Below are 18,764 nucleotides of genomic sequence, written 5' to 3'. Positions count from 1 at the left end.
TTGTGTTCGTTTCACTGCACTCGAACAAGGACACTTCACATTATTTCACTTGACTCATTCAACTCCGCCTAAGGCCGCTGTACTTGCAACAGCTTTCCTAACCCTCTTCCTAAAAGTTGTGATGTTTCCTATATTTTAAAATAAATTTATTAAAAAAAGTTTCTATCCATGGCTCTACAGCCCTTGTGGATCTTCGCCGCTTTTTCGGTTTCTTAATCTATACACCGTCAGTAGGACTCTTGGACGGGGGATCAGCCAGACGTAAGACCTCTGCCTACACACAGAACAACACAAATACAGACATCCATGCCTTGAGTTGGATTCGAACCCTCGATCACAGCGTTTTAGGGGGCGAAGACTGTTCATGAGTTAGACCACCTCGGGCACTGTGATCGGCATAAAAAATTTTAGTCGGAACATTTTAAAAGAAGAGACCACTTAAAAGGGGAGGATAATATTAAAATTGACCTTAGAGAAATAGGGTTTGAGACTGTGGCTTGTATGCAACTGACTCAGGATAGTGTCCAGAGCCAGGCTGTTGAGAAAATCGTAATGAACCTTCGGGTTCCTTAAAAAGAAGGCAATTTGTTGAATAGCTGAGAAATATAACGTTCACAAGTTCTCTGCTACATAGATGCAGTTAATATGCCAGGAAATTATTCTAGAATAATATTCATTCATCACTCCCCAAGGTCATCCAGCATCTTCTTACGTCTTCTTCCTCGTCTTCTGGATAGGAGGAGAATATATTTGAGAGCTTATAGGAATTCGTGAAAGGGATCAAAATGACTGGTTTCTCGAATAATAACCTCCACTTCCATAACGCTTAATACACTGAGTGAGGGATCTGTTGTTTCTTCAAGGAAAATATGACAATATTAGAAATATGCACTTTCAGTTCGTCCATTTTTTTTTTATTTCAGTTGCACATAAATTTGTAAACTCCATCAGAGGAGGGACTGTACTTTGTGAAAGCAGTGCTGTTTATGAAAACGATTGTCTTCTATCACAAATTAACGAAAACCACGAAATTTTTCCTGGTCGGTATTCCAGCCTATTTCAATACAAGGAGTTCTTCATGTTTGTGATACTGCATAATGCAATACATAAATTTAGTCGAATGCCCCAGATCTTCCGCTAAGAGATAAAATGCAGTATTGCACACTGTTGTCTCTACAAGGCTGTACGGTGGCAACACGAAAACCTAAATAGCTTTTCAACCTCTGTACGATACATCTACAGAAAGATACCAAAATAATCTTATATAATAACGAAATATTTCATCGGCTTTAGCTACATTTTCAGAAACCGAAATAACTCAGTGAAGCCAAGTCTTTCTTGAGAAGACAACAATTTCTCAGCCACACAAGAAATTCCCAAAACTTAATGAAAACCGATGGTTCGTTACAGTGTTGACAAAAGCCCACCACTTACCCCATTTCTTCTCTTTATTGAAAGCATATATATATTGAATATTTACTGACTTTCCTATTTGTAAAAAAAGGTAAAGTTGTCCCTGTGCCTAACTAATTAAGCACTACGCCATGAAGACGTATGGGGGAGTGGATGTACGTATAGATCCACCTTTTCTTGACCTTGGCACTAGTTGGAGATGAGTGGTCAGCTCCACGTCCCTACCGCTTTAACCCCTGGGTACCATTTGGATAAGTCTGGGTGGGCCCCACAGCCGGTCTGGACGAAGTGGAGAAGTGAAGTTCGAGTACCCAACCGGTACTCGAACTCCGGCCCCTCGGTCGTCCAGCCCATAGGCAGTTGCTGTACCGACTGAGCTACCCCGGTTCAACTGTCGAATTCATGCTTGGATACAATTATTTTTTAAATAATTTTTGAGAAGTCGGCAACCCCCTTTAGAACAGGTAGATTTCCTCTAGGGGGGTGCGACCAACAATTTTATAAGCTGTTCTTTATCGTGCTTACCCTCAGTAAGGTTGTCGGCTGAATCTTCTTGATCGAATTTGAGGCTGAGGTTGAGCTCGCCGTTGTTGATGTTCCGTGAAGACAGTGTGAGCTGTGAGTCTCCCGGCAGGTTCACCATCACATCGTGGGTCTGCACATAACCCTGCACTTGTTCCAGTATCCCATGGCCCTCGTCAGCGGGTGCCGAGTTGCGCACGACGGACACAGCTTCTGACACCTGTTCACAAGCAAAGCGCGTCTGAGTTACACTGAACTGCGTTGTACGTGTTGTGGGGATAACGTTTTGTCTGAAGATTTCTTTCTTCTGGCATATAGCGTCGTGTAGTACGTTGAAAGTGAACTGACGTTTTGGAACAACATGTCGCCTCCATCTTCAGGATTCAAAATAAGCCAAGCAAGAAACCATCATAAAGAAGGTATCAAGTAGAGCTTGCTTCCTGCCTGCTTCACGCTGGTTTATTGCTTGGCTGCGTTATATCCCAGAATGTGCTGTTGTCTGGAAAACCTCCGTGTGTACATCATGCTTTGAGTAGGCGACCTTACTGAAGAAAAGTCCAGTATGCTGACAGTAGAATCTAGTAACTTTCTCGCGGTGACGTAACCATCTCCGTTACTGCGAGGGAGATTCAGTAAATATGTCACAAACGGATATAAAACGTAAAACATTTGATATTCGAACCTGGAAAAACATTTATTTCTCGACATATCTTCCTCCATATAGTCCTGCACGGTAATGGATTCATAAGAATCTGGCCACCCTTGTCTCGATAAGAATTTGCACTCACTTATTAGACACATTCAATGCGGTATTGAATGTTTCCTCGGAATATATTATCACGTATATTATATATAATATATTATATTATATAAACACTCGACGGGGTTTGGGATTGAGTATTGGATTTATTGAACACTCTAACACATAACTAGTACTTACGCTTAATTGTAACGCCATCGCTAAGGTCCACTCTTTACAGTTCACTAAGGCGCACAGACTAGTGTTCTCAGTCTATTACAGTCTCCATTATCCGTCTCCTCGTAACGGCTTCTAACATTAGCTACTCCTCTGTTTCCGGTTTAAGTCCTCTCTGAACGGCGGCTCCATTCCAACTATTTGTTCTTGCTTCAGTTTTCCTTATAACCCCTTTGCGCAGACCGAGTAGAAAACACCGTTTGCAACAGTATCTCTATTGTTGCATGCGTATCCGTTACCGCGGGAACGTGTTTACCTAGACACTGGCTAGAAACGGCTCTACATGCTACAATATAAATGAAAAGAATTGTTCCAAATAACGTATCACATAGAATTAGCAATGCTCAGTGGCTTATATAATTTAGTTCTAAATTCAGCACGCGGTAGCGTAGTTGGTTGAGGCACTATGCTACAAGCCGGAAGGTCAGGGGTTCAAGTCCCAATGATGTTATTGGATTTTTTCAATTGATCTAATCCTTCCGGCCACACTGTGGCCCTGGGGTCGACTCAGCCTCTAACAGAAATGAGTACCAGGAATTAATTAAATAATTTTCCTAGGAAGTAAAGCGCGGCCGGCTCGTAAGGCTGACAACCTTACCGCCATCTTTGAGCCGATTGTCTAGATAATGTGGGACCCTCAACATCTCACAACCCTATGGGCCTTCACGGCCTTGTACAGGGATAGCTTTACTTTTTTTTATTCAGCAGGCTCTAAATAAAGGGAAAGACAGACTTTACGGACACCCAATTTACAGTTTGAACGTCGACCTTAATGCTCGCAAGGAAATGGCACGTAGCTGAAAGTAATGAATTCTTGAACATTAAGACTATCGATTTTACATTTAATGGCTTCAATAATAAAGTTGTATAAGAGGAAAGGAGCCTGTATATGGAACAGAAAGGACTGGAAATAAAAAGGGAATTGGAGAAATTGCATTGAGATTTGGTAAGACCTTGACATTTCTCAGTTTGTTTATAGGCTCAGAAACATGGACTTCTGAAAGGGGGGAGGGGTAGATAACTTCTGAAACACTGAATTCAATTTCTATGAACAGAAAGAAGTTTATGAGATAGTATAAGAGATGTAATCAATAAATAACATTTTCGGTACAAGACAAAAAAGATAAATGTAAAATTTAGAAAAAAATATGTCATTTATCCACAACAAATCCCACATGTCATGACCTAGGATCGCGGTTGGAAGCCGTACAGATGATAGAATGTACTATTATAAGCATGATTGTATTTTGACATAACTAACTCTGTTGGGCCAAATATCTGCAGACACTCCCTATTTCCTACCCGAAGATGGGATTCGATCGATTGTGCTTTTTACCTGAATATGAAGGTAATGTCCGTTCTCCGAAACGCCAGATGTATTTTTGTATGTGGCGGCTTTTGAAAAAGAACGCAGTGTTACGAATGTTTTGCCAAAACGACCCCAGGAATTTAATACGTACTTTACTAACACTCCTAATATTAGGCTGTCGTTTGAAAAAGCAGAACCCAGTGTTAGAGTCACCCGCTATTCATATAGCATATTCACGAAATTTTGGATCTTACGTAAAAAATATAAAGGTAAAAGGTAAATCTATCCCTGTAAAAGGCCGTTAAGGCCCATAGGGCTGTGGAATGTCGAGGCCCTCACATTCTGTAGATAATCGGCTCATAGATAGCGGTGAGGTTATCAGCCTTACGCTCCGGCCATGCTTAACCCCCCAGGAAGATTCCTGGTACTCATTTCTGTTAGAGGCTGAGTCGAACCTAGAGAATAGTGCTGCTGGAAGGATTAGGTCAATTGAAAATATCCAGTGACTTCATCGGAAATCGAACCCGCGACCTTCCGCCTTTTAGAATAGTGCCTCAACCAACTATACTACCACGTCCCTCCCCCATAGAACTATACTGTGTCATAACCTAGAAGAACTAAATATAATTTTTCACCGCCTTGATAATCCGAGACCTCATAGAGCCAGAATACATGTTCACTCACCTCTGTTGAATCATTCTTGAATAGTTCATCAATGGCGCTAAACACTTTATACTTGAAACACGCTAGAGCCGAATCACTCTTTGATTGTACACATTCACTTCGCAGTTGTTCCATGGCAGATTCAAATTTCCACGAAACCTTATTTTTGGTTGGCTGTGCCACCGCTAGAGACGCTAGTATCACCACACAGCAAACGCTCAGTTTGAGAGCCATTGTGAAGACACTACTAAGCTGTGACTAGGCAGAGTTTTTGTTCGCGATTGTGACTGTAATAAATCACGGGGCGGACTTTATACCTCGGTGCCTGAGGAAGTGTCGTTCCCCTTCACCCCAGTTTGGGATACACTGTTTAATATTCCGTCGGCGCCCTACGCCTACAGAAGGAACGTAAACCACATAGCGAATATTAGAACGAAGACGAGGCCTCTTGAGGTTCAGTAACAAAGTATGTTCTAATGGAGAACATCACTGTGGGACTTTATAATGTGAAAGTGGTTATGCAGAATGGATCTTAAGCATGTAGAATCTAACGAGTTCTGACGACGGTGCAGAGCACTCGGAATTCCTAGGTTCTTAGACTTTGTGTATCGTATGGAATTCTAAAATAAGAAAATTAGAGAAACGAATTTTTCGGAAACTGGATCTATTTTCGTCCTCAGATTAGGGGGGGGGGCGGAAGACATACTCCATTGGGCCCCTTAGAAAGAGATAACCGCAGTCATTACGCTACCTGTGTCATAACTACAGCGATACAGAATGTCCCAGGAGGAAAGGTGAAAATTCTGGGAGGTCATAGTATCGGTCATTCTAAGCAAAAAATATTAATATGTTCATAGATCCTAATACGAACGGTTTCCGAGACAGAGCTGTTTCACTGTACGGTACACTGTACATACGAGCAACACGCCGTGTCCTCACACGAGTTGCAAAGTGTTTTGATGTTGACGGCAGAATTTTCGAAGATATATTAGGTAAAAAAGTAAAGCTATCCCTGTAACAGGCCGTGAAGGCCCATATGGTTGTGAGACATTAAGGATCCCACATTACCTTGACAATCGGCTCAAAGATGGCGGTAAGGTCAGCCTTACGCGCCGGCCGCGCTTTACTCCCCAGGAAAATTATTTAATTAATTCCTGATACTCATTTCTGTTAGAGGCTGAGTAAACCCCAGGAAGGATTAGGTCAATTGAAAAAATCCAGTGACCTCATCGGGACTTGAACCCGCGACCTTCCGGCTTGTAACATAGTACCTTAACCACTACGCTACCGCGTAACACCCCGAAGATATATTATACTAGGTAAATTGTACCAACTTTGTCACATGAACAATAAATACGGGTCTTAAGAACAGTACATATTATCTCTTTCTTATCAACAGTTTTGGAACTGTACAATGACATACATGGGACGATAATATTAAGATGGATCTTATATAAGATGGGGCGGTATAGGCTGAATTGATCTGGCTCGAGATAAAGACCAAAGAAGGGCTTTTGTGAACACGCCGAAGAAACTATCTTCATAGTGTGTTAGTGTGTATCCTGTTGTTTGTCATCAACTTATATGGTTGAGGTTAGCCTTCATAATTTGTGTTGGTGACGGCTAACCTTTAACCATATAATACGGTAATGAAACTTCGGGTTGCATCAAGTGTTGGGAAATTCTCCTGTAGTTGTGAAGTTTGCGGCTTCTCAAGAAGGGCTCAGCTCCAATGAGTGTTATTTAGGTAGTTTAGATAAATATATTCAAATTTTCTTTGAAGATTAATACTTTACTGTTAAAAGCTGCGTTAGGTCTGATATCCTGGAGAGCTTTCCTCACGGCAGCGTGACACCATAATACCGAGCGGTTCGTATTCCGGTCAGCATAGCGACGTGTGGGGCCTACATTACTGCCATTCTAGGGCAAACGGCAGAAGAGTTTGTTGATAGGATCTGCGAGGTAACCTCTCAGCGTAGCGGAGAAAACCGCCTCTTGCGCATGGCTACAACAAAGCTCACTGTACAATATATCCACCGTCCGCACTCTGTTGGCTAGCACAAAGGCTAGTCTCGAAGTTGCTCCTCTTCTTACACGCAATATATACATCTTACCCTGAATGTTTAACTCTTGGTAACTACATACACAGCGTTCATTGACGTTAATTAACACAGTGTGATTATAAGTTTCTGTTGGCTTTCAAGTGAAAGGGCATTTGTTTTCTTCATCTTCACTGCAAAGGTTAGATATTAGCCTATTCCAGCTTATTTGTGACTCCATCGACTTGCATATTTTTAAATATGTTAAAAGTACATGCCCACACAGAAAAATCTACACTGCAGTTTTTTAAACTATTCTATCGTTCGTGGGGTTGACTTAGCATTTCACATCTCTGGTCTGTTGGACTCGCGTCATTATTGTGACCTCCAAAGCATAATTTCTGTGGGTCATGGAGTGAAAAGAAAAGTGTATTCCCTCACTAAAATGGTCTGTCTTTAGAATTTCATATACATAAAAAGTTATACTATACTGTTTGTAACTGCTAGAATATATATATATTGCTAGTGGGGTGGGACTAAGTCCCTTGTACTGCGGCCACTTCTGGCCTAGTTTACCAGCCCCAGATGATAGGTGAGGGTGATTGTGGAGCAATTGGTGGAATGAAGATTGGCAGGGGAAACCGAAGTACACGGAGAAAACCTGCCACAGCGCCACTTTGTCCACCACAAATCCCACTTGACCAGACCCGGGATCGAACCCGGCCCGCCGCGGTGGGAAGCCAGCGACTAACCGCTTCAGCTATGGCGCGGCGTCACTACTGGAATATATAACTAAATTAGCTTAACGTAAAGAAAGGTAAAAGTAAAGGTATCCCTGTAACAGGCCATGTAGGCTCATAAGATTGTGAGATGTCGAGGCTCCCACATTATCTGGACAATCCGCCTCAAAGATGGCGGTGAGTTTGTCAGCCTTACGCACCAGTCGTCCTTTACCCCCAGGAAGATTCCTGGTACTAATTTCTGTTAGGGGCTCAGTCGAACCCAGGGCCATAGTGCGGCTGGAAGGATTAGGTCAATTGAAAAATCCAATGACCGTATCTGGAATCGAACCCGCGACCTTTCAGCTTGTATAATAATGCCTGAACCAACTACGTTACTGCCTGCCTCCAGACTAAATTATTTTAGCGCTAATAAAAATTCAACTACACGTCATGCGTCCCTGAAGACCTCGCATAATTCAAGACAAGTTTACATTATTTCAAACTTTGCGCATGAAGTTATACTTTATTACAATTTTTTTGTATCGCATTATTTAAGATTCGCATAAAATGCGACCATAAAATCAGGGAATTTCTTGATCAGCTGAGCTCCCGAAGAAGGGCTGTGCTTCATATGATTATCACATTTCCATGGGGCCAGATGTCTTTATTCCCAGTTAAGACAGGACATCGTGTATAAACGAAATGCACTGACTTGAGTTACTGGCCTGCGTGCTCATTGCTATTCACAAGTGGTGTCGCCTGGGATGCATGACTCGCACTGCCCCACATAACCTCACTTTCTATGGTTTGGCGCCGTTGTAAACTCCTCTTTATTATGCGAAGCATTTGAAGGGCAATCTAATTACATGTTAAATTAGTGGATCAACTCAAGTTGTGCTCATTACACTGTCTGAAATAATGCATACATGCGAAGCAGGGAATATTCGACCTAATTGAAGGAGTGAAGCACTTTGTGGAGCATTGCGAGACGCTCTTAAGTCCTATTTGCTGTTTCAGTTTATTCCCTCCTTTATTCCCCTTTCCAATATTAGACGGGTCTTTTGTTGTCATGATATGGCGCGTCCTGAGAGTTGAAAAAAAGAGACTGTCTCCAGGCACGAAAGTTTTTTGCATTTTTTTTTATAAAAGAGCCTCTGATAGCCGACAGGTGTTTGATGAAAGTCAGTGAAACAAAACTGCAACATTTCAAATTATATTTAAATTGAGGCACATATGTATTTTGGGGTATATGACTTGGTCACGGCTACATTATACATTTACAGAATTTAAGTTGTTATATCTGGCTTATGTATAATCTGCCGTACGTATACCCTTCGCTATATCCATGGGTCCCCCTAGCAGACAGTGTTCCCGTAAGTCCCCGTAGCAGAGAGCGTATCCGTGAGTCCTAGCAGAGGGTGCAACCGTAGTTCCCCCTAGAAGAGAGAGTATCTTTGGGTCCCCCGAGTAGGCAGTGTATCTATGTGTCTCCCGAGCAGACAGTGTACCCGTGGGTCCTCCTAGCAGCCAGCGTATCCATGGTCTTTTCTGGCAGGCAGTGTACATGAAATTTCGCTACGGCTGGACGGATAATAAACTCGATACTGCAATATCTGAATAAAAACCTGTCATAAAAGGTGATTTAGAGTCATGTGGATATATCAGAACTCTTACTTTAGTTAAAACAAAAAATCTACATGAATTTTCGAGCACACATCCTCGAATGTAAATATCAGAAGAAATGGTTGTACATTGCAGTGTTCTCTTCTGTTTGAGTCTGTTTGATATCGCGTACTGCTTTTGCGAGTATTTCAGCCGAAGCCTAAAAATGTAATAACCGATGCTTGTTATGAGTACTCCACTGACCATAATATGATTTTTTTTTTTGTATGCGTATTTCTTTGAATTCTTCCATCACCAATTTCATGCGATATTAAAAATTTTCATCTCTTTTTTCAAACATATTTTATAATTTACAAGATCATAAGAAATTTTTGAAACTTAATAGAGCATTAATTCCTTATATTCAAAGAATAATTTAGTTATATATCATATTTACCTCGTTGGAAATACCAATATTGTCAAAATTGATCTAAAAAATTAGGTTTGTATATATATTTTTTTTTAGTTCCGTTGAAACTTTACTGTTAGAAATAATTGTCGTTTTGTGGTTGTGTTTTCAAGCGCTGTGGGGTTCATACTTCTAGAAACCCGGGCCGCCGCGGTGGGAAGCCAGCGACTAACCGCTTGAGCTATGGCGCGGCCCTGGCTTGTGAGATAAGTCTCAACTAAATAAGACTGAGATAGGTGTTCCCAAGCCAAATGTGCACTGCATCATCAGAAGAGTGGGTTGCCTTTATGGATTGCATCCTGTTGTGTATATAATATTTGATATTTATTTGCTTTTTATTTTTTATGCAACTGCATGAACTTAGTAGGGACTACACTCAGATCCGCTCTAAAATATATAACTTAGGTAACCAAGAGAAATGCAACAAATTATCAACACATCGCATCCCACAAAACTGTACTTGTGAACTAAGCAACATAGAGGGAAATAATGCAACAAACCCCTTCAGCATACCAACATATGTCTGATTGAAATTTTAAATCTCAATTTTTATGATTATGTTTTCATGTCATTTTATATAATTTNTTTCCGAAACGTCGTGTTTTTATTACTTATCTTAAAAACCAGGACGATGGATAAAGTCCAAAAACCCAATATATCATTGTGTTATACACCATCGTCAGAATCCTATAATAACTACATATATTTGCTACAACACAGCAATCTGTCAGCTAATACCCAATGTGTTTAATTACTTGAGATAAGTTCATTTAAGACTTGATGATGACAAAATTGTGGTCGAAACATGTAGCATAGGTATGTTTGTAGTAAATAAGTAAAATCTCCATTGAAGATATTTCCATACCTCTCGTCGTGTTGTGTTGACGGTTATAATACAAATAAATTTAAATATTAGGCTGCCTGTCTGAGATACTTAGTTGTTTTCTTTTGTGAAAATGAATTACGAATCCCGTTAATTTGTCCTTGGAGTTTCATTACACGCACCACTGAATAATACTCAGGTGATCAAACTGTGGAGCATAAAGTATGATAGACATGTGGCTCGCGTATAAGAGGTGAGAAATGTTTGATCTTAAAAAGGTGGTCGAAAACATTGAAGTGAAAAGACTGCTTCGTTCATGACTTTCTAACTAGGCGTAGCGTGAGGATAATATTAAAATGTATATTATGAAAATAGGATGTGGGAATGTGGGTATGAGTCTTCTGTCCCAGAATACGTTTTCGTGAACACGGTAATGAGTCCTCGGATTAAGAAACGAATAGGATGGTTTTTTTTTACTTACGCAACTACTGTCAGCTTATGAAGAAAACTGTGTTCTTCCATCCTACAAGGAACATACACAACTGAAGTGACCGATACTAAAGGAAAACACTGAAATAGCCGCTAAAAGAAATACGATGAAAATATCCTACAAAGCAAATTAACATCAACAACAACAACAACGTGCCAGAGAGTACAAAGACAAAGTGTACAGCGCAGTGGTCTCCCCAGATAATAAGTGTTGCCTGATGATGGCCCATGTGTGGCCGAACCATGTAGTCACAAGAACAACGACTGTGTATAGCTAATGACATTTTAAAATATTTAACAAACGCTTTTTAGTGAATTAAATATATTTTAATGTCTTTTAAGAAAGGACCGACTTTGTTGTATTGCAGACGGAATACTTTATAAATTAAAAATTGTCCCCACTGTTTTATCATGTGATTCGTATAAAAAGCATAAAACGTGTTGACCAATGGTAAAGAAATCTGATTTGAAAAAATCTGTTCATACTATACGGAATGCATAATTAGAAATAGTAGGATTTTGAGTAAGGATTAGTTAATTTAATCTTCCCCTGAATTTTTAGTTCGTGTGTTTTGCATCAGTTTCATTAGAATACACACAACAGGAGTTCAGTGTACCCATTTTCTGTTTTCACAAGTCCAGTGGAAGTGTATCACCTCTCGAAACTGTACATCACAAAAGAAACAGTGTTCCGCAGTTCGCTCATGTAACATCACTTGGTTTAAATGTAGCTTATATCTCCTAATGGAAGCCAATTTATGAACAGAGCTTCTGGGATATAGCCTCTCTGTAAATATTGCCTGTGTTCATATAAACTAATACAGAATCTTAAGCCTCAGCAATTAATAGCGCATGCGTGGTCTGCAGCGAAGCTTAGGACGAACAATTCTGAGTGCTAACTGTACAGGACGGCCTCTATGGTCTAATGGTCAGAGTTCCTGGCTACAGATTCAGAGGTCCGGGTTCGATTCCCGGCGCTACCAGATTTTCTGAGCAGTAGTGGGTCTGGAACGGGGTCCACTCAACCTCGTGAGGATAATTGAGGAGCTATTTCAAGGAAATAGCGGCTCCGGTCTAGAAAACCGAAATTAACGGCCGTGGGGGTTTGTTGAGCTGACCACGCGACACCCTCTATCCGCTAAAGTTGGCACTAGCTTCGCCGACAGGCTCGGTCGGTATAGTTCGCTTGCAGGCTAAAACAACGGAGTTTCATAAGGTTCATAATGTAAAATAAGTACTTAAATTTGTCCCTCTGCTTAAATAATTAAGCAGTACGACATGAAGGAGTATGGGGGAGTGGATGTAGAGAGCCACGTAAACTTGATCTCGGCACTAGTTGGAGGTAAGTCGCTAGCTTCGCATCCTGGTCGCTTTATCCTCGGCACCCATTGGGTAGAAGGCTGGGTGGGCCCCAGAAGCTGTCTGGAAGACGCGGAGAGGAAAAATTCTAGCCCCTATAGGGATTCGAAATCCGACCCCTCGGGCGTCAGCGTAAGGCTGACAACCTTACCGCCATCTGTGAGCCAACTGTCTAGAAAATGTGGGAGCCTCGACGGCATGTTATACGGATAGCTTTACCTTTACCATATTCAAGAGAGTTTCGTTACAACATCCGTGCTGACACAAGTACGAGTATGAGGCCAGAAGAGGAGAGTTCCTCACACGTGTGCAGTTGTGTGCGCGGCTGTACCCAGAGTTACGAGAACTAGAGAAGATGTTGGAAAGTGCACAAGATTTTGCTCTCTGTTTCCTGTAATAATGTAGACAGAAATATAAGAACAGGAGAGAGAAAAACGAAAGGAAGGACAAAGAAGGAAGAGAAGACACGAGCAAGTAAGAAGAGATAAGAGGTTTAAACGTCACTGAAAATTTATATTGTATTCTGGGCTATGAAACCGTGTAGTCTGTTAGGTGATTACAAACCTTTCGAATGAACATACGACTCCATCTTCAGGTTATACCCAGTCGTTGGAAAGCATCTAGAAAACTATACGCATTTTCATAAGCAATAAGATCGGAAAGTAAGAAGAAGGGCGGAAATAAAGAAAATTAATGAAAGGAAGAAGAGATGGACCGAAATTAGAGAAAGGGAAAAGAAAGGTGAAATTTTCTTTCGAAATGCACCTCGTCTTCTTCCGGCATTTCTTGTATAAACTGAAGTACCACACCAACTTCCGGTATATTGTTGCTCCTGTTTCCAGTATCACAACAAAGAACAGACCTATTGCTCCAGCTAAGAAATTGAAGTACACGTACGAAAATAAAGCAGATTTGTGGATAAGGATTCGAATCAGGCCCAAAAAGTCTCGAAGTACTCATAGCTTCAGCGGCCTTAACTAAAATACACAATGACGAAAGTAAGGAGTAAATTTCATAATAATTTGGTGTTCTCTGTCAGGTAACTCACTCAGTTACTCATGGAGCTGAGCCCTTCTTGAGAAGCTGCTAATTGTGCAGCTACTCAAAGAACCTCCCAGCATCTTATGGAACCCGAAGGTTAATTACAAGATCCATTTTAATATTGTCCAGCCATTGTGACTTGGTCTTCCCAGCTGTCTCTCTCCTTCTAGCTTTTCCACCAATATCCTACATACATTCCTCTTCTCCCCATGTTCTCTATTAGGTCAGAGGCAGGAAACAGGTAAATGACAAAACACCGACAGGAAATCAGGATTTCATATACACAATTGATATTAACCAGTTGCGAAGAACGTAAAACAAAGAGACAGGTAGAAAATGTTTCGACGGACATGTCCTCACACTTCTTTTGTTACGCGTGTAGAAAGCTCGGAGACGATCGTGACCTTGAAAACTGAAGGGGCGTCTATTCGACAAACAGTGCGCATTCTGCCATGTTGAACGTGAGTAGAATAGTTGGACAGATGCAGACCATCATCATATATTCAGTTCGGATCGACCCATGGGCCTATCAAATAAGAAAATACTGTTAACATATCAGAGTGAAATTTACTGCCAACATAAATGCAATTATTTATCCTTGTGACTGGTGTACGGATTTGTTTACTTCATGCTACTTTTGTCACAAATTGTGATACCGCCCTGCTTTAGTACAGTTATGTTTAAAATGCTGTATTCCGTTTATGGGTTTCAGAATTTTCTGTTCCTGTAACGATAAATTATATTCTTTTCTGATCCGAGATTCCGTGCGAACGCAAGTTATGTATTTAGAATATTAATGTGTATTTTGTTATGATGCCTGAAACACTGTAAGCGTATTGCTAAGTAACTGTACTTCTTTCATGAATATTATGTCTTTTATCGTCATATTTCTTTTCTCGCCAGTGCTTTCTTTTTAATTTAAAGGTGATTTGTTAGAATTCGCTTTCACATTTTGAATTAAATGTTTTAACATCACTGAAGCGTAGATGTTAGGAGGGTGTATTTAATTTATATTTCTTTATGAACCTTTTTTTCACCTCTTTCATTCCTTCATAATTTATTCCTACAAAACAAGAATAATGTACGTTTCTTAACACCCGACATTTTCACTTCTATATTTTCATGATTAATTTCAAGACTCGCTGCCTAATTATGTTCTTACATATGTTGCAGCTCAAGACCCCGTGATATTTTATCAGGGAAACAAACACTATTTTTATTTCTGTGCATTTTAACATTAATTTACACTACACTAGTTCTGGCTTCTTTACGTTGTGTCAAAGTTTTGTGCGTCAATAAACAACGCGCTCTGTATTTTATATACGTATCTTCTTACTACTAGACCTCACTACACTACATCTGCAAGACCAAATTTTCCACTGATATTTCCATTGATTCTTACGATATTTAACTATCTTTCATGTCACTTGTATTTCCAGGGTGACTGCAAATGATAAATTAATGAATTCTTGAATGTTAGCAATAATGGCATACCCAGTGGCATTGTTGGAACTTAAGATTTGAGCGACTGAGGAAGGCTCCAATAACCTATCTCAAGTTCCCCCTTGAGTCAAACTCCTGAGCTCCCAAACACGAAAATTTGATGTTAACCACCGAGTCAGTATTAAGTTGTCCCGTTGTTTAATTGATTAAACTGTCGCATGAAGAAGTATGGGGGAGTGGAAGCATAACTCCAACATTCTTGACATCTTGACATCTCACATCTGTTGAGCCGATTGTCTAGCAGATGTGTATTACAGGGATAACATCTTTACTCTTACCAGAATAAAATTTAATTGTACCCGGTTCAAAACCTGGCTTAGTTATCGCTTATGGTTTTCCGTGGATTTCTTAAATCTGTCAATGCGAATGCCGGAATGTTATCTTGATACAGACCACGAAGATTATAAAAATCCTATAAAATTTCTTAGCCGTTAATCTTCTTCCCATCTCATATGACGTCACGTAACCTTCGCGACTGGAGTAGCGCCGTTACGTAACCTAAGCGTCAGTCAATAAATTCCACGCTCTTAGCATATCAGGATCGAAGTGACGGGTGGATGAACTTGATCTACCCCATAATGCATTTTATATTATGATTCACTTAAAGGATGTCGATGTAACAAGAAAGTTTGACCATATTTTCCTCTTGTGAATAGAGCCATGAGCATGACAACGCATGTGAGGCTTCAGAAGTGCTGAAGTCTTGAGATGGGCTTACTTCTACGAGTAGGTGAGGTCGCTGTGCGTTGTTGCACAGGTGGCTTATGCGTGGTTTTTATCATGATGAACGTACATGCTCTGCCCTCATTTCTCTTCCTTTCATTGCATCACACTATGATCTTCTACATCTCTCGCGCTGCAAACTAAATCTCCAGCCTGTATGATTTATAAGGACTTCGGTCATGTATGTAGTGTGGCCGTCGATAGTCCATATTCTGCACCAAATTCTCTCGCGTCTTTCTGTTTGGGAAGCTTCCAGAACCTAAATTTCCAACTGCATCATGGAGCCCTGCGTTGGGTAATGTTCGTAAGTCGCTTTATGACGTTGCTCAGTTGGTGTTCATCCTCTTTGGCATAAAGAATTACACTGGACGGTCCATTTTCAGAAGCGGGTGTCAACTCAACCAGTCTAGAAATTCCCCTCCTTTTCTGGGACCAACAATTCAATTAAGTGTTAACCAAAGTCAGAGTTAGAGTTACTTTACGACTAGCGGTTTACCGCTGATCAGTTCATCTTGGCTACAAGCCCTTCGAGACTCACGTCCAACAAATTTTTTCAACTGAATACTTACTTTCATAGCCCTTATGTAATATTCTCACTGACGAGAGGATTAGTCTGTTGTTTACAATTGCTGATCGTCCTCGGCATCGCAGTCATTCTCAGGTGCGAGTCCCACGGGGCTTATGACCAAATTTTACTGTCTCAGATTCGAGATTCCCCCAGACTGGAGGACCGGTTCCCCGTATTTATATCCCCCAGGAACGACCCAGATATAACCCCAGACACTGGGTTTTTTCCCCTCTTCACGTGTTATCCAGAATTTATTCTAAATAATATATAACAATTCAGTTCGTACCTCACAGAAAACACATTACATCTCCATTACAAAAACCAACCGGCTAATGCTCCGCTATAAAAAAAAAGTAAAGCTATCCCTCTACCAGGCCCTGAAGGCCCATAAGGTTGTGAGACGTTGAGGGTCCCACATTATCCAGACAATCGCTCAAAGATGGCGGTAAGGTTGTCAGCCTTACGCGCCGGCCGCGCTTTACTCCCCAGGAAAATTATTTATTTAATTCCTGGTACTCATTTCTGTTAGAGGCTGAGTAAACCCCAGGGCCTAGTGCAGCTGGAAGGATTAGATCAACTGAAGAAATCCAATGACCTCGTCGGGACTTGAACCCGCGACTTTCCGGCTTGTAGCATAGCCCCTCCTCGTGAATACTCTGTAAAATTACCTGCTTTGTTGGCTACCTGGTCGCACACCATTCTGTGTTGACAAGGGACAGACTTCACACAACCTTGCACATATGACCGTTAATACATCTTCGTAATAAATGCAAATAGACCTATAGGCTTGTAGATAGTCCGTGTCTTCAACGCTGGAATACTTTGTCAAGTCCGTTAGTGTTTACGTTTTGTGGTACAGGAAGTTGACCACTCCTGTCCTAAGCTCCACTATTCCGCTTGACTCATTAACTCACATATTACACGTCAGTATCTTAATTGCACGTATCTTATTGTGGCACGTGGTAGCGTAGTTGGTCGAGGCACTATGCTACAAGCCGGAAGGTCGCGGATTCGATTCACGATAGAAGTCATTGGATTTTTCAATTGACCTAATCCTTCCAAGCACACTATGGCCATGGGGTCAGCCCATCCTCTAACAGAAATGAGTACCAGGAATATTCCTGGGGGTAAAGGGCAACCGTCGCATAAGGTTGACAACCTCACTGCCGTCTGCGAGCCGATCGTCTAGAGAAAATGTGGGATCCTCAACGTCTCACAATCCTACAACTGAATGTATGAGTTTTTTATAACTTCCAGGCGGCCCGAATATGGGTCACCATCTTAAACTGTTCCGCTCTTATTCTGTGTTATCCTTTTCCACAGGAAACTATTTGAGCCGTTGCTTAGCAAATGAACTTCCGCTTCTGTTGTTATTCCTGCTTTCCTGCTGTGTTTATCGAAGCGCTGCCTAGCAAATGGTCATATTCCTTCGCAGTATATATTCATTCATTTCAATAGAGACTTGAACCTTCTCCTAAAAGATGATCATTAAAATGAATTTCTTTGGAACGCTCTTCTTGACGAGTTCAGTTCAGTTCAGTTCTGTTCTGTATTCTGTATGTGTAGAAGAGAGAGGGCAGCCACATAGGATACAGACTGTGCAAGAGGGAGAGAGACAGAGAGAGAGAGTAGCAGCCTCGTTGTCAGATGGGATAAAACATAATCTCCACCGAGAAATTAGGAAGAGGAAGAGGGGCAAGTTTAGCTCTCCGACTCTTTCAGACAGATTAACCTAGAGGCGTAGAGGGCGAGTGTGTCTGTGCAAGTAGGATTACAGAGGGTCCACCAGGGAGACAGAGGTGTTGGGGGTTGTGTATAATTGATTTTGGAATCGATGGAAACGCCTGTGCACGTGGAATCGTATGTAGATACTCACTTATCGCGTGAAGATAATTCACTTCTCTACCTCCACGCCCCTGCTGGCTGATCTCTCTTTAGCCTACAAAACAGAGTCTGTCGTTGTGAGAATACGACAGATATTATGGGCTGTTCCGCTTGTATATAGCCGAATTTATGGTTGTGAGAATAAGGAAAAAATTATTCTTGACCGTAGTGTATTCCCAAATTGTAAACGTTAGTAATAGCTGCTACAGGAAGTGCAAAAAAATCCAGGAAATAATTTTAAAAAGGTATTGTATTCCTCAAATGAAAAAAAAATACATACAGTAAAACCTCGATAATCCGGAGTGATGACGCAAATGATAGACCTAAAGGATAAAAACTTAGATAAAAAATTCGAACTTTAATAACAGTATAGGTGGTGTTGATGAAAATAATAAAATATCACTGTACAACGTTTGTTTAGAAAATGCAAAAAGACAAAAATCTGAAATCCAGGGTTTACTTCATTCACCTCAAGCCAATCTTGGATATTTGCTTGCGTGGATGGGTCTTCCGTTTACAATTGCTGCTGGCCCTCGCCAGCGCAATCATTCTCACGTCCGAGTCCCGCGGGACACACGACCACATTTTACACTCTTAGATTCGAGACTCCCCCAACCTGGAGGGCCAGGTCCTCTATTTATAACCGCTAGGGACCGGGT

The 18,764-nt window shown here is 41.0% G+C and overlaps 2 protein-coding genes across 3 annotated transcripts in view; one reads left to right on the top strand and one right to left on the bottom strand.

Moving 5' to 3' along the window:
• The window catches only part of LOC117283114, a 6,023-nt gene extending 966 nt beyond the window's left edge, over window positions 1-5,057 (bottom strand). The window contains exons 1-2 of the mRNA XM_033755539.1: window positions 4,905-5,057; window positions 1,939-2,155 (exon numbers count right to left, since the gene is read on the bottom strand). Coding sequence (XP_033611430.1) covers window positions 1,939-2,155; window positions 4,905-5,018 — 331 coding nt within the window. The 5' untranslated portion in view covers window positions 5,019-5,057. The remainder of the gene's footprint in view (window positions 1-1,938; window positions 2,156-4,904) is intronic.
• The window catches only part of LOC111874632, a 627,779-nt gene that overhangs the window by 404,388 nt on the left and 204,627 nt on the right, over window positions 1-18,764 (top strand). The window lies entirely within an intron of this gene.

The sequence above is a fragment of the Cryptotermes secundus genome, unplaced genomic scaffold (genome assembly GCF_002891405.2).
Source record: "Cryptotermes secundus unplaced genomic scaffold, Csec_1.0 scaffold20, whole genome shotgun sequence".
Lineage (NCBI taxonomy): Eukaryota > Metazoa > Arthropoda > Insecta > Blattodea > Kalotermitidae > Cryptotermes > Cryptotermes secundus.
Note: the sequence above shows the minus strand (reverse complement) of the source record. Positions and strands in the feature narration are given on the sequence as shown.